Source organism: Jaculus jaculus, chromosome 14 (assembly GCF_020740685.1).
Source record: "Jaculus jaculus isolate mJacJac1 chromosome 14, mJacJac1.mat.Y.cur, whole genome shotgun sequence".
Classification (NCBI taxonomy): Eukaryota; Metazoa; Chordata; class Mammalia; order Rodentia; family Dipodidae; genus Jaculus; species Jaculus jaculus.
Window position 1 is genome coordinate 33,420,925 of NC_059115.1, and position 16,874 is coordinate 33,437,798.

Sequence of the window (16,874 nt, forward strand, 5' to 3'; positions counted from 1 at the left end):
TACTCCTCCGGGAAGCCTTCCTGTAGACCTGCACCCTCACCGCAGTACTTAGCACACTGGGTGAAGCTAATCTCTTGTGGGGTCCATGTCCCTGCTGTACCTGCTGTAGTGTGCAGCCCAAAAGGTGGCGCCTCCATTTGTCTTGTACACTGTAGTAGTTCCTGTCACAGTATCTAACAGAGTACCAGGCACATGCTGACTGCTCAATACAGATTTACTAACTCAGCTGCCCTGGCACCCAGGCAGACTCATCAGATCAAAGAGAGCAGACTGTGTCTACCATCTCTCTTTCATCTCTTCTCACCTCCACCCCCACCCATGCATCCCTCCATCTATCCATGCATCCTTTCACCCACCCACCCATTCAACCATAGCCATTAATCCACTGAACATATTGATCCACCCAGATACCCATTCATTCATCCATTCATTCATTCATGCATGCAAATTGACATTGATACTTGATAGCTACCCACTTCTGCTATAGTATAATTATGAGCAAGGTTCTGGTCCTCAGAACTTTACACTCTAGTTGGGGCAGGATAGCCTATAAACATAAACAATTAATAAGTCAGAATAGAAATTAGGTTCTACAGAGAATGTAGCTGAGCAGTCAGACTGAAACTATGAGATTTCTCTTCCTGAATGTTCTTGGCCTGACTTGGCCTAGCACTTCACCCATGCTCAAGTGCTGAAGGCAGGGATCTTGCTGTGCTCAGGGATGGCCCAACCTGAGGGCAAAAAAGCACACCTGGACTGCATTTTTGAGAAGCTGTTTCCTAATAACTGCCCCTTATCCTGCCCCAGCTTGTCTCTTCATCGATGCAGTCACCTTCTGAATGCTTTGCCTTCATTTGCAGCTAATCCTTCCCTGTTTCAGGATCTGGGGATTTGGGAAGATTCAAAGGGCATGTGAACCCAGAAACAGGTAGTATGGTGACCACTGTGCTTAGAGCAAGGCTTTGTATGTAGCAAGTGCTCAGTAAACATCAGCTACTTTACTGTTGTAATTGTTATCACACCGCTTCTAGGATCGAGCAAAGAGTAGTTTGAAATGCTCCTGCAGTCAAGTGGGTGATAGAAAGATGTTTGTGAACTTTGAAGTGATAAATGTCAAGGAGACTCTTCTAGATCCCTAAGTCAAACCCCTTCCCTGCTGAAGCATGTCTTAGTCATGCATGATTAGGCCTGAGAATCTGTGTCTCTGCAACCATACAACCAACCAACCACGGAAAATAGAAAATGTTGTCTGTACTGAACATATCAAGGACTTCTCCTCATTATTCTCAAATAATATAGTATAGCAGCTAATTATATGATGTTTACATATGTTACATGATGTTTAACTTTTATGGCATTGTAAGTGATCTGGAAGTAAGCTCAAATCTCTAGAAGGACATGGTCTATTTTATGTAATTGATGTGAGTAGTTCAGGTTCCAGCATCTGCAGGGGCCCCTGGAACTAACTCTCCATGCATACCAAAGGATAGCTATCCCTGAATGAGGACGGCGTCCTGAAGGGTCTGGTATAAATAAATATGTCAGAGATGCCTCCAGGTGAGCTCCTTGGTGGCAGCCATCTAGAGTGTCACCCTGGGCAGTTGAGTACGCCATTATTTTTGGGGTCAGCAGTCAAAGGCATGACAGGGACCTGGGCCTATGGCCTCAGGGCTGTGTTCTCCATGTGTAGGGAGGTTACCACACAGTCCAGGGAGGACCCTGAAAAGTCTGGCTTGTTGGGTGCTGGAGGAACAGCCTGTAGCTCAAGTGGAGGAAAAGAAAATGAGGCAAAATGGGGAGAAAGAAGCTGAGGTGGAGGAAAATGGGAAGGGTGAGCGCCAGCTGGCATGCCACCCAGAGTGGTGAGGCGGATGCATGCCTGGATGACTGAGCGGGAAAGCACAGACAGAAATGTTCTTTATTCCTCAGAATGCCCTCTGCAGATGATAGCTTGCTCACAAGATCAGCAGGCTCGGAAGCTCAAGTAGAGACAATGGATGTAGCAAGAGTCATTGAAAAGGCAGGAGCAGCAGCATGGTGACAAAGCCACAAACTTGGGGTGTGTGCGAGTGTGGGACACGGAGGAGATCAAGAAGGGGAAAGTGGGCACCCAGAGACAGACCACAGCAGGCACTACTGACTCTTGAACATGTTTTTGGTTCAGGAATTGGCTACCTGTAAAGCTGCCATCATTCCTTCTGGCCACTAGGTGGCGGGAGCGCACTTTCTGGTCCTTGGAGTTTGGCAGGAGCTCGAGGAGCCGGCCTGCAGAGTGGATGAAGGGGTTTGTTGCAGTCAGGTTCCCATTGCTGGCATAAATCACCCGAGTAAGAGCAGCTTTCAGGAAAAAGAGGTTTATTTTGGCTTACAGACTCGAGGGGAAGCTCCATGATGGCAGGGAAATCGATGGTATGAGCAGAGGATGGACATCACCCCCTGGCCAACATAAGGTAGACAACAGCAACAGGAGAGTGTGCCAAACACTGGCATGGGGAAACTGGCTATAATACCCATAACACCCCAACAATACACTGTCTCCAGGAGGTCTTAATTCCCAAATCTCCATCAGCTGGGAACCTAGCATTCAGAACACCTAAGTTTGTGGGGGACACCTGAATCAAACCACCACAGAGTTCCTGGGGCTTTCGGGAAAAGTTAGGATGGTGAGAGGAGGGATAGGGTGTGGAGAGAGCTTCTGTCACGACCCATGCGGAAGCACTGACTATGCTTTTCTTTCAAAGACTGCTTTTCAAGTTTGGAAGAGTTTCATGATTAAAACTTCAGGGTGAATTTTCTAGCTGACCCCCCCACACACACACTTATTACAATATCCCATCTTGTTATAGAAGTAGAGTAGCAAAGCATAATTTGCCTTGTGGAAATTCTTTATGGAGCCCAGGATGGGGGTTTTCCAGGAAGCATACTATTAGGTTATGTAACAGCTATTTATAAGCCCATTTTTCTTAAGGAAATAGTTCAGAATGACTTGTGTGTGTAAAAAGGATGTTCCCCAAGGCAAAACCATGAGTATGGGAGGAGAGGCCTTCCCATTGGCGGGGGGGGGGGGGGGGGGGGGGGCGGGTCACAAAGGTCACAACTAATGGTACTACAGGGGACAACTGACAAAGGTGGGAGGGGGTGTGCTCATGTCACAATGCACTTGGGGAAGTCAGAGGAAAATTTTCAGGTCAGTCCTCCCCTGTCTACCTCACCTGAGGCAGAGGTTTTCACTCTGAATTCTTGCTTTTGTTTTGTTTTGTTTTGTTTTTTTTTTTGAGGTAGGGTTTCACTGCAGCTCAGGCTGACCTGGAAACCTGGAATTCACTATGGACTCTCAGCGTGGCCTTGAACTCACAGTGATCCTCCTACCTCTGCCTCCCAAGTGCTGGGATTAAAAGCGTGCTCCGCCACGCCCACTCTCATTCTCTTTCTCTATGCTGTGCTCTCCCCAAGCTTCTGCCTCTATCTCCCACCTCGTCATCAGCCTCAGTGTGCTGGATTACAGAAGCATGCCATGGCTTCTGGATTTTCACATGGGGTTTGGGAATCAAACACAGGTGCTCCAGCTTGAGCAGCAAGCACTGTCTTCACTGAACTATCTCTCCAGCCTTGTGGTGACTCTTCTTAATCTAATTACTAGCATGGCTGACACTTAGCAGGGACTCAATAGTGGTGATGTTGATAATGACCCTGATGAGGATGGAAGTAATCATGGTCATTCATGACACATCCATACTGATGATGATCACGTCCACCTTCAGTCCTCAGAGGGTTTGTGCAAAAGTCCAGAGGCTTGGGGTTTGGAGTGTGTCATAGGAAGGAGGCAGGGACAGTTGTACACAACCTTGGGTGGGAACAACAGGGTGGATTGTGTTCAGTCATAACAGGCTGCTTGCCCATTTTGCACTGCTGTCCCCAGGTCATGAAAACCTACCACATGTACCATGCAGAGAGCATCAGTGCAGAGAGCAAGCTGAAGGAGGCCGAGAAGCAGGAGGAGAAACAGTTCAACAAGTCTGGAGACCTCAGCATGAATCTGCTCCGACATGAGGACCGGCCCCAGCGCCGCAGCTCTGTGAAGAAGATTGAGAAGATGAAGGAGAAGGTGAGGAGGAGCCCTGGGGTCAGAAGAGACGGGTCAGGGCATGAAGCAGACACATGAGAGCCGAACGATACTGCCAGCACTGCCTTGCTGGAGGTCAGTGTCAAAGAGATGGCCGCACTGGCCATGACCCTGTAAGCACTGGGCTGGCCTAGCTTACTTAGCTCCACAGTCAGCAAGTGGCAGAGGCTTCGGGTAACCAGAGAGCTGAACTATGACAGGATTTGTGCTCGTCTAAGGATGAATAGGAAGCATCTGATAGTAACTGGCCTGTTCAGCAGTCTACTTTGGAGGGAAAGAGTTATGATTAGGACTCAGTATGTCCCAAAAAATAAGGCTTACACAGCCACTAAGCCACACCTAGGAACCTGGTGAAGGAACCATGGTGAAATCTCCATGGCCAAGCCAAAGCCCAGAGCTTCAAAAATCACCTGATATGGGTCAAGTCTCATTTCTTACATCAGCTGCTCAGAGTGCTCTGCTGAGGTTTGTGAACCCTATCCAGGTTTTGTAATGCCTGGCACTGCCTACACAGGACCAGTACAATAGCAGGAAAAGATGGTGACATCAAAATAAAAGAGAGACTAAGTGGGAGAGGGGATATATGGAGAGTGGAGTTGTGAAGGGGAAAGTTAGGGAGGAGGGAGTTATCATGGTTTATTGTCTATCATTATGGAAGTTGTCAATAATAACAAATAATGGTGCTGGGATCACTTGATGGGGTCTTTTGGCCAGGGAATTTTGACAGGCATTAAATGGGCTGTTTTCTAGTCATTTGTGACTTCTAAGTTTCCTTTCTTCCTGAAAGGCCATAATCTTCTTGTTGAATTCATATTCATTCCTTCCATGTAGCCATGAAACATTTGCTGAGCTCTATCTGCCAACCATTGCCAGATGTTTATTTGGGCTTCTGTGAGCCTAATTATATGATTATAGGATACTTCTGCTCTAAAAATTATATATTGGGTGGGAACAAAGCCCAATATGACCTGGGTAAGCTGAGAAAGTAATTGGAGGCATAAAAATGAAGTTCTGCTATAATTTATGAATATAAGGAAGTCTATGAAAGTGAACAGAGACCTCATTCAGAAATGGGCATTTGAATAGACAGTTTGAGGGGGGGGAAATAATCATATATAAGTGGCTGGTAAGTATACAAGATCTTTAGTACCATTATACTTAAGTAAATGTAAATTAAAACTATGACAAGGGCTAGAGAGATGGCTTACCAGTTAAGGTGCATGCCTGCAAAGCCTGAATACTCAGGTTCAATTCTCCAGGTCCCACGTAAGCCAGATGCACATGGTGGCACACTCATCTGGAGTTCGTTTGCAGTGGCTAGAGGCCCTGGCATGCCCTTTCTCTCTCTCTCTCTCTCTCTTTCTCTAAAAAACAAATAAATATAAATAAATCTTTTAAAACTATAATGAAATGCTACTTAAACCCATTTGAAGGATTAGTATAAAAAAGACAAGCAGAAGGTATGGGAAATGGGAGTATGAGTGGTTCTGTCACTGTGGAAAGATGCCTGTCAGCTCCTTGGAAATTAGAGGCATATGGGTCAGGTTCCCATCTGACTCAACAGTGTCCCTCTTGGGTGTCTAACCAAGAGAAATGACAATGATGCTTGCACAACAAGTTGTATATGGATGTTCACAACAGCATTGTGTGTACAATAGCCCAAAGGTAGAAGCAACTCAAACATTCATCTATTGAGGAGGATGAATAAAATGTAGTTTTAGTGCCACAATGGATTGGGCTCAGCTCAGCCATAAGTATTTAAGTCCTGTTACATACTGCAACATGGATGAACTTCAAAGACATTATGCTAAGTGAAAGAAGTCAGACACAAAAGACAACATACTGTACAATTTAACCAATACGGAATTTCTAGATTGGACACATCCACAGACATGGAAATAGATTGTTGGTGTACCAGTCGATCAAGTGCTGCCTGGGATCCAGGAGTCCATTCTTAGTTCAGAGTTGCATGTTAATTGGCCACATGGTTCGTGGACAAACTGCTTCTCTTCTACAGCTCTCCTTTCCTCACCGTGAGTTCAACTATGATGCCATGATGGTATCTCCAATTATGAAATGTCATGAGTCCAATAAGGGCTGGAGATGCTCTCAGAGTCATAGTGGACCCCTGGAAAGGGGACCAGGAGTGTTCGTGCTCTCTGAGGGGGTCGAGTGCTTGGTTGTCACAAGATAGAATTGTCAGGAGACATCTGCTGAATGTCCCCAGAGTGAGAGGATCATGGAGCAAATCCAGAGGAGAGCTCCTAAGAGAATTAAATTGGGCCATGGGGCTGCTGACTTAAACAGCTAGAAGTCCTGTGGAATGAAGAAGGGTGAGGAGTGTCTAAGGAGGAAAGCCCAGCGTTTTTAAGGAGCCCCAATACCAGGAATCTTTCTCTCCCCCTCCTTCCCTTTCTCTCTTTCTCACCTATCCTCTGACCCTTGGAAATCACTCAAGAGCTACCGTGGGTGGTCATTTGTAGGTACTGGAGACTCACAACCCATAAGCAAGGCAGTCAGGCCTCTGAGTTTACTTTCTGGGGGTGGGACACCAATAATTAGCTAGTAAGCAAAGAGCTCATGAAGAACCACAGAGCAGGGCGAGGGCGTGAGTAGAGTCTGGCTATGCATTTTAGTCAAGGTTGTCATAAAAGTCCATGTGACTATGGCCTTAGGCAAGGACCTGAGTGATAGGAAGGAACCAAGCAGATGGTGGTTTGAGAAGATGATCCTGAAGGCCTTGAGAAGGTAGGAGTGAACTTGGTCTCTTAAGGAGAGACAAGAGAGGTTTGGCAAGTGATTGGGAAGATGGCTCAGTGAGAAAGTGTGCTTGCTGAACAAGCATGAAGTCCAGAGTTCAGTTCATAGCACCCATGCCAAAAGCTGAGCATGGCTGCACTCCTAGAACCTTGTCACTGAAGGGGGTAGGTACAGGAGGAGCACCAGGGCTTCCCGGTTAGCCAGTCTAACTGAAAAACGGGGCGCTCCGGGCTCAGAGAAACAATGTGGAAGATCAGTAGAGAACTCCCAATGTCTTTCTCTGGCCTCTGCACATGCATACAGAAGGTGTACACATCTGTACACACATGTAAACACACACACACACACACATACACACACAAAAGGAGGCTGGGTGAGCGACTAGGTGCAGCCGGAAGATGGGGCTGGAGAAGTGGCCAGGGGCCTCATGGAGGGCCTCTGGGCCATCACAAACAGCTCGGGAAGGCCGAGGAGGGTGTGAAGGTAGGGTGTCTTATTTACACACCTCCTGGTAGAGAACACCCAGAGGCTGCTGAGTATCTAATGAATGTCATCACTGACTGTATCTGTACCACACAAAGTGGATCTGTGTAGTGCAGGGACCAACTGTACACACTTAACACGAGGTGTCCTATAGACAGGGGATGGAAGGCAGTTAACTATAAGGAAGATCCCAGATCTCTCCTAGGTGACCTGGATCTGACATCGACCCCTTGTTCCTCTAGAGACAGGCCAAGTATTCTGAGAACAAGCTCAAGTGCACGAAGGCCCGCAACGACTACCTGCTGAATCTGGCGGCCACCAATGCAGCTATCAGCAAATACTACATCCATGATGTCTCTGATCTCATCGATGTGAGCACCCTGGGAAGCTGGGGCTGAGGGGGGCCATGTGGCACTGGTGCATCTTGTTAGCTCTAGGGAGTTTGGGCTGTCTGTGGGTCGTCAGCTGACAAGTGGGCTGGCCAGGTGTTTGGAATCCTATTGTAGAGGAAGGTTGTGAGTGTTTGGAGCTGGGACACAGGTCACTTCTTAGCTGGAACTTTCGTGGGTGGAAGTAAGCTCTGGTGGGCCGTCCATAGCTTGGGTAGTTAGATATTAAATATCAACTTCTAAAGGCCCATCCTTTCTACCAGGACTGGATGGGAGGGCATAGGGGAGAACTGTACTCAGTTAATAGCCTTAGAGACTGCTGGTATGGAAAAGGAGGTGGTCATAAATTCAGCACCCCTGCTAAAAGCAGGCACATACCATGGAAAGAGTGAATGAGATGAATGACAGATCAGCTTGAGGTGGAGAAGGTCCCCTGGGAGGAATGACCTGGCTCACCCAGGGAAAGCACCAGCTGTGCCCGACTTGCTGGAGGACACCTGGGCTTGAGGAAGGACATTGTGAGTGGCAGTGTCAGGGAGGCCATCTGTATCACCTACACTGGAGCTGGGACCATTTCTCTTGTCTATTCTTCCTGCACAGATGGTGGAGTTTGGCCCTGTAGATATTTAGCAAAGGTTTGTCCTGGTTGCTGGATCCATTTCCTCCAGCTCTGGTGCATCCTGTTCTGGAAGTTGAGGGTCACGGCTTTTTCCTGAGGACCTGTTATTGCCGTGCCAAGGGGGAGCTGCCTGGCCTCGCAAATGGCCTAAGGCCAGACCCCTTCTCCTTCCTGCCTTTCAACTTTCCTTGTGGCTCTTCTAGTCCTTTCCTTAATTCACTTACCTGAATATTTACTGAGCAGCTATGATGGTCTAGCACTTGAGACACAGCAGTGAGCAAGAGCTGGTAGGCCTCAGAGAACATGCCCACAGGGAACATGCTAATAGGCAGGAGGGAATTGTGCAGCCCTGGAGTGGGGAACATCTGACAAAAAACCAAGTATGGAGAACATCAAAGGTTTCCAGGATGAAATGTCCTGAAAACTAAATAGCGAAGGGAGAACATTCCAGGCAGAGGGATTGTGTAGACTCTATCTGCCTCTTTCTCGTAAATAAATTAAAAAAAAAAAAAAAAAAAGAATGGTGAATCTGGAGAGCGGAGAGAAGTTCTGCTGTCCTATGGTTGTGTGACAGGACTCCGGACCTCAATGGCAAAGGAGGCGATTCTAAGTCACCCTCCAGCTCTCATGGACACCCTTCTCTTTTTGCCTCTTCTCAAGTGCTGTGATTTGGGCTTTCATGCCAGCTTGGCCCGTACCTTCCGGACCTACCTCTCAGCCGAATACAACCTGGAAACCTCTCGTCATGAGGGGCTGGATGTCATTGAGAATGCCGTTGACAACTTGGACTCTCGGAGTGATAAGCACACGGTCATGGACATGTGTAACCAGGTCTTCTGCCCTCCACTCAAGTTTGAGTTTCAGCCTCACATGGGGGACGAGGTAAGCTTCCCGCTGGAGTCCATACTGAACACTGTCCTGGTACCCTTTGGTGGTCATACTACAGGACCCAAGCCTGAGAATTTATACATAACAGAGTCTATTTAGCTTACAGTTCTGGAGGCTAGGAAGTCCAAAACGATGGTGCGGGCAACTGCTCGGTCTCTGGAGAGGGCCTACTTGCTGCATCATACTGTGGTTCAGGGCACCATGTGGGAAGACAGCAAGTGTCTGTCTATTCTTTGTCTGATAAAGACACTGATGCCCTCATGACCTTGCAGTGGATTCCACTTCCAAACACCATTGGCATATCACTGTGGGAATGTTTCCCACAGCTGACCCTTTGGGTGATTCGTTGACATCACGGCTGCTTCCCTGTTTCCTCCCATGCCCCTGGAGATTGTGAGTGAACCAGAGCCCTGGGTGTACATGCAGGGTGTTTGCCTCGGGTCACTTCTTAGATCATGAGCTTCTCCAGCTGACACCTTTGTCTTCCTGGCTCAAGTCTGCCTGCAGAATTATGGGATCTTGCCTTTCCCTGGGACTCCTCCCATGTGTGTCTAGAGGGTCTCAGGATGCCCAGTACACCTAGAAACAGCCTCCTGTTCTTCCTTGAATGTCTTCATACTGAGGAAGGCTGGGCCTGCCTCCATAGAGCTGCTGTAGCCTCACCCTTGCCACATCCTACCTTCTCAGGGCTGTGAGCCCTTGACACATTAAACAACTGAGTTTCTCTTCAAACTTGTACTGTTCAGATCCTTGCAGGGGGAGAAGACACTTGCCATTGTTCCTTAGTTTTATAAATCTGTGACATCAATAGTTTCTGTGCTTCTCTGGCTCATTCTTCCCTCTTGGAGTTTGAGGGGCAGAACAATAGGAGGTAAGAACCAGCCAGCTTCTGAAGCCCAAGGGGAGCTCACCTAGGCCATCCAGGGCTCCTGCTTGTAGGGAGGGATAGGAGGTATCTTAGAAGACAGTGGTAGCCCCACCCTTCAGATGGCTGTGCCCACTTCCTGCATTTTCATAAGAGAGGCCCCTGTAGGGTGACATTGCTCCTCCTGACACATCCCTGTGCCCCATGTCTGCCCTTTGGCCCATCATCCAGACTTGAACATCCTGCCTCAAGACACCACCTGTGACTGTGAAGCTCGGTTGTCTAGTCAGTGGTGAATAACTAGCTCATCAAAAGAGCCCTGCAGTCCCTTATGATCCTGGCTGTGCTCCTGGAAGGAGTGAGAGACTGGAGCATGCCAGCAGCTAAGCCCACGGGTAGTAACAGTTTTAGATGGGAAGGTATAGGGAAAAAGCAGTACAGTTGTTCCTGTGTGGATGACTAGTTCCAAGGCTCTTGGTGATATCAAAATCTGAGGATGCTCAAATGCATTATATAAAACAGCACAGTATTTACAAAGAGCCTATGAACATTCTCCTGTATACCTTGAATCATCTCTGTACTAAGGAACCTGATGCAATGTAATACTTGTGCTGTGTTGTTTAGGATAGAAGGACAAGAAGAAAATGCTTGTTCGTGATCAGTCCAGGTGCCATTTCTTTCCGATGTATACTTTGTGACCTAGGTTGGCTGAGTCCATGATTTGGCCCATGGCCCTGGAAGGTTCCTGTATGACTATCATAGTTATCTCTGTGACCACATCTTCACATGTTCCTGTCATGACAGGAGCACTTGCTGATAGATACCTATTTATTTTCATTTCAACTGGCTGCGGAAGCAGTTGATTTTTTTCCCCATAACTTCCTGCCTTGAAATTAATTCATGTAGCTTAACAAGATTATGTTAAAATTCTGTGTCAGCCTACAAGTGCATAGATGTAGAAAATTGTGGCTAAGAAGCCACTTGGCCACAACAAGAGGGTGGGCACTGAAGGACGGAGACCCTGGTTCTCATGTGGCATGGCCATGTCTATGTCTAAGCTAGGTGGTGGGGACAGGCCACTTGGCCTTGCTGGGCTTGTGTCCTTGGCTGTGTAAGGGATGTGCTGTGTAAGGGATGTGGATGACAGTGTTACCCTGGCTCCGGACAGCTGCAGTGACAGAGATTCTTCCCGCAGGTGTGCCAGGTGAGTGCACAGCAGCCCGTCCAGACGGAGTTGCTCATGCGGTACCACCAGTTGCAGTCCAGGCTGGCCACGCTCAAGATTGAAAATGAGGAGGTGAGCCACTTCTCTCAGCTGGGTTCTTCTGGGCCTTGTCCTGGGGAGTCTTGTTATCCATACAAAATGATGGTTCCTTTGGAAGGTGGGAGATTACATAACCATTAAAACCACCTACACTGAGAATCTTTAATGCCAGAGAAGCTACTCACAAGATGTTTGGTGAAAAGGAAATGAAGAGGAAGCAAAACTGTTTAGAATGACTGTAACTAGGTGTGTTAGTTACCTTTCTCATTGCTGTGATAAGATATCTGACAAGCCCGGGGTGGTGGCGCACACCTTTAATCCCAGCACTTGGGAGGCAGAGGTAGGAGGATCGCTGTGAGTTCAAGGCCAGCCTGAGACTACATAGTGAATTCCAGGTCAGCCTGGGCTAGGGTGAGACCCTACCTTGAAAAACCAAACACACCATACACACACACACACACACACACACACACACACACACACACACACGACAAAAGCAACTTAAGGAAGGAAGTTTGTATCAGCATGCAGTTCAGGGTTATGGTCCATGATGGCAGGGAAAGCATGGTGGCGGGAGCTCAGAATAGCCAGTCACATTCAGTTCACAGTGAGGAAGCAGAGAGACACGAATGCTGGTGTTCAGCTTGCTTTCTCCGTCTTATTCAGCTTGGGACTCCCAGCCCATGAGATGATGTTGCCCACAGTTAGAGTGGGTCCTCCCATCTTAATTAACAAAAATCTAAAAAAATGTCCCTCACAAACATTCCCACAGATTTATTTCCATGGTAATTCTAATTTCTTGTTAAATTGACCACCAGTTGGGGCTGGAAAGATGGCTTTGTGGTTAAGCGCTAGCCTGTGAAGCCTAAGGACCCAGGTTCAAGGCTCGATTCCCCAGTACCCACGAAAGCCAGATGCACAAGGTGGTACACGCATCTGGAGTTTGTTTGCAGTGGCTTGAGGCCCTGGTGTGCCCATTCTCTCTTCCTCTCTCTCTGCTTCTTTCTCTTTCTGTCTGTTGCTCTCAAATAAATAAATAAATAATAAACAAAAAAACCCTGACTACCAGAGTTGAACCATCCCAGTAGGGTAAGCTACAGGCTGCAGTATGAGTGTATGGCTTCCAGACATGGAGGAGAGCCTGCGGGGATGTGCTTCAAATGTTCACTGCAGTTATGTTTTAGGCATAGAATTATTGCCATGGATTTCTTTGTGCCCTCTCCCCGTTTTTTGCAATGATTTTCTGATTTTACCTCAGAAGTCAGAGTTAAGTGTTTAAAATTACACAATGAAGTACACAACCTAGGCCCTCCTCAATGTCTAATGGATTACGAGCCTCCAAGGAATGGTTCACTGTCATCCTACCCATTGTCCCTCCTATGCTGGGTGGTCCAGCCTCCCCTCTTGGGTGGGTGCAGGTGGAGATGCCAGCAATGGTGGGTTCATTCTGATGTGGACCGTAAAGGGCAGATAGGTAATGTTCTAATCTAACTGAGGCATCTCCCCTCTCTCTAAGGAGGATGCCAGCCACCTGGAGAGCTCAGAGAAAGGACTCCAGGATATGGCAGTGCCACCCATAGCCATGGGACAGGTGTGCCCTTGAGAAGTGCAGTCATGGTGGGAGGTGAGAAGGCATGCCTCTGTCATCAGAGGTCAGGAACACTGTCTTGGACAGAGGAGCAGCTGTGCCTGGCATCTCTACAAAGGATAGACCTGAGGAAAACTATAGCTCAGGATGACACAAATCAAAGCCGACCTGAAAGAGGTCATATGGAAACAAACTATAAATTTGTTTCCCAAACTGGCCAAGAAACAAGAGTTTGATAGAGTTGTTTCTTTCTGTCTTATATCTTTCCCCCAAAGAATTGCAATTTTTTACATGGAACACTATATGTACAATAGCATTAACATAATTTAATCAGAAATCAAGGCTATGGGAAGGAGGATGAAGCAAATGTTCTCTTCTGTCAGCCGCTGATGGGCACAGATATACCTAACCTTGAGCTTCCCTCCCACCTGTGCCAGGAAGAATTGACTTATTCATTCATTTTATCATTCAACAAATATCTATTCAAGCAGAGTTTATTCTTACACTCAGCACATACTGCCTGCTAAGCATTATTCTAGGAAGAAAATAAGATGAGTGAACAGAACAAAACAACTCTCATGAATTTATATTCTAATAAGAAAGCACCAGACATTTAAACACAACAGAAACAGTAGAAAAAAAACAACAATGAAACACGGTAAAACCAGTGACAGATGAGTATGGAAAAACACTAGGCAGTGAGTGATACACTTTTGGACATTAGAGGGCTTGACATCACTAGGAGCTAACATTTGAGCTGAGGTCTGAGTGACAATCATATTACAACAAGTGTAGTCACGAGTTCTTCCTGTGACTACTTTTGGAATGACCTTCATCAGAGCATAGGGCCTGCCGTCAAGCTGAGCACTGCTGTGAGGCTGGGCTTCTCTTCCTGCCCTGCTTTTGTAGCCTCCGGGGTTTTACTCAATCCAGGGAGGGAATCTAAAGTCCTAAATAAAGCCCTTCTGTGGTGACGGTCTTCCTCAACTACCCTTTTCTCAGATAGTTTCTGATAGGACTTAAGGAGCAGATCACTAGGGAGCTCGGTCACAGATGACCACATCACTGTGGATGTCATGGCCTCCCTCTCCTGAGGGACAGAACTGGAGCCTCACTCTTTCTGCCCTTGTCAAGTGACCGCCTCCCACTGAGGGAGCTAGTTTTGTGCTATCTAATAGGACAGAGAGAAGTAAACCTAGAAAACCATCTCCCTTTTCGTCACAGCATTGCCCAAGGTTCCTTAGGTAGAGATAGGCTGATGACAATGACTTTGGATTGGGTGATCTGACTTGCCACCCTAGACAACTGGGCAGTCTTGGGCCCATGACTAATTTGCCTTGCTTTCTACCTCAGTGTAATGGGCACAGTCATCTTTGTCCCACCCACCTCCTAGAGGTTTTACATGAAAAAATAAAGTAACCACTGGGTAACGGACTTTGAGATATTAAAGGCATTGGGATAATAAAGGGCTTGTGGATGCGCTATGTTTCTCCAGGTTAGGAAAACCCTGGATGCCACCATGCAGACCCTACAGGACATGCTGACAGTGGAGGACTTCGATGTCTCTGATGCCTTCCAACACAGTCGGTCCACAGAGTCCATAAAGTCAGCTGCCTCAGAGACCTACATGAGCAAGATCAACATTGCCAAAAGGAGAGCCAACCAGCAGGAAACAGAAATGTTTTATTTCACAGTAAGTGGCATCTGGACCCAGAGCCTGCTGTCTGCTGACCACCTGGCTGTGGCTCTGGGGAGCTGGCTGAGCGAGAGAGTCAGTGAAAACACATGGGTCAGGGACACCCACGAGTTTCCTACAAGGTTCCTTGACTTGGTTTTCTGAAGTGCAGAAAGTGGGTCACAAATGAGTGGTATTGTCACTGATTATGGGTGATGGTCAGCAAATCTCTGTGCTGCTCTAGAAAGAAACCAGATAGAGAAGCCAGCAAGGTCTGGAGCACAGAAGCCTGATTGCTCCTTGTTTGAATGAGAGGAAAGTGGCTAGCAAATCAGGTGTAAGCCATGCGTCAACTCCATAGTTTTGTGCATATGTTACTGGCTTAAGTTGGGGTACAGGTTTTGGAAACAAGGTCGTCAGCAACCTAATCAAGTTACTTATAGTTGGTAGCCCTGCCTCTAAGATCCTAGATTAGAGACCTTGGGTTTGCTCAGGGATAGGGAGGAAGAAGTAGGAGGAGAGTTGGCACTTTCGTTCAACATGGACTTACAGAACATGGCTATCAGGGCTGTAGGGGACCTGTCTTCCTTCTTACACATCCCATGAAAGCTCATCTGCAGTTTGCTCAACTGTCCTAGATTTGAGGCACCCTTCCCCAAACAGCCCTTTTGTTTGGGTTGTGGCTGGCATGAGGAATATATTTTCCTTTATCTCCATTATCTTCACACATCTGCTGTCCTGGGACTTCTGCCTGTTGATCTTGACTCTGTTCTCTGTTTGTTTATTTATTTTCTTTTGGTTTTTTGAGGTGGGGTCCCACTCTGGTCCAGGCTGACCTGGAATTCACTATGTAGTCTCATGACGGCAATCCTCCTACATCTGCCTCCCAAGTGCTGGGATTAAAGGCATGCGCCACCACGCCCAGAGACTCTGTTCTCTGTAGTGACCAGAATGAGGTTCATTCTACATTCCAGTCTTTCTGTGGTTATAGGGATCTGGGGTTTCATTTCTTTGTGCTAAATTCACTGATTCTTTCAGTCCCGTCTCACAAGCTTTGGCTCTAAGGAGCCTTACTACTCAAGCAAGTCCTGAACCTGTTCCATTTGATGATGCCTATTGTGAAGGGGAGAGCCCCAGCAGCAGTCTGACCAGAACAAAGTAGAGTGCAGCTTTTACCCTTCCATAGAGGGAAGCCTGCCTAGTCCTGCATCCTAAGATCCTGTTTATGTTTTGCTATTTTAAAGCCTGCTTAGGACTAGGAAGACGGCTCAGTGGGTAAAATGCTTTCAGCACAGTTATGAGGACCCGAGTTCAGATCCCAGTGTCCAAATACAAAATGCCAGACATGGTAGTGTGGGCCTGTAGTCTCAGCATTAGAGAGGCAGAGACCGGGGTTCATTGGCCAGCCAGTCTACCTTAATCAGTGAGCTCTAGGCTCAGCAAGAGACCCTGTCTCAATAAGGTCAAGAATGATCAAGTAGGATACCTGATGTTGAATTCTAGCCTCCACATACACACATGTTTGTACACATGTGAATCCATGCCCATACTACACACAAAACTGTCTTAAGGTCAGGTAACTCTCTTCCCTATGTGTAGCCAGGCCTCCCTTCTCTTAACATGCAGATGAGATCTTGGATAGGTCTCCCCTGAGCTGTCCACTTGATGGATTCATTTCCTTGTGGCAGATTGTCAGCACGTCCATCCAGTTATTTGACCTCCATATTCTTTCTTCAGATCTCATACTAACTGTAGACTCAGGGATCACGGCCTCTCATATCTCAAAGTTTGCCAATAAAAAATATGTAATGCTAACATGTAAGAGCCAAAGCTAAAAATGGAGTCATTAGAAATATGCAGCTGGGCTGAGGTTGATCGAATTGTGCTCATGGAATCTACTGTGAGCCCACCCAGTTCTCACATTCTCTTCTACCTTGTGGTAGGTCTTATAAATCCTCACTGAAAACCAGCAGTTGGCTCATGCTGCACTTTTCCCCACCAGTGTTCTTTGACCTGGTTAAGAAAAACAACAAAGCCAATCTTTGTGAATCAGCTTTGTCTTCTCACTTCCATAAAAACCTCCTGTGTTCGCAAAGAGACTCTATGGGCTACTGAGATGGGCAAAGAGTGAATACTTGGGTATTTCAGCTCACTTTGGCAGTAGAAGTAGATCAATCCAAGTAGTAGAAGTGGAGGAAGGAGTCCAGTTGGCTTGGACTT

At 47.1% G+C, this 16,874-nt stretch overlaps 1 protein-coding gene across 5 annotated transcripts in view; it reads left to right on the forward strand.

Annotated features, from left to right (window-relative positions):
• The window catches only part of Srgap3 (SLIT-ROBO Rho GTPase activating protein 3), a 273,622-nt gene that overhangs the window by 202,621 nt on the left and 54,127 nt on the right, over positions 1-16,874 (forward strand). For all 5 annotated transcript variants that reach the window (XM_045133456.1, XM_004651477.3, XM_004651478.3 and 2 more), the window contains 5 exons: positions 3,920-4,105; positions 7,609-7,737; positions 9,035-9,256; positions 11,323-11,424; positions 14,475-14,672. In XM_045133456.1, coding sequence (XP_044989391.1) covers positions 3,920-4,105; positions 7,609-7,737; positions 9,035-9,256; positions 11,323-11,424; positions 14,475-14,672 — 837 coding nt within the window. The remainder of the gene's footprint in view (positions 1-3,919; positions 4,106-7,608; positions 7,738-9,034; positions 9,257-11,322; positions 11,425-14,474; positions 14,673-16,874) is intronic.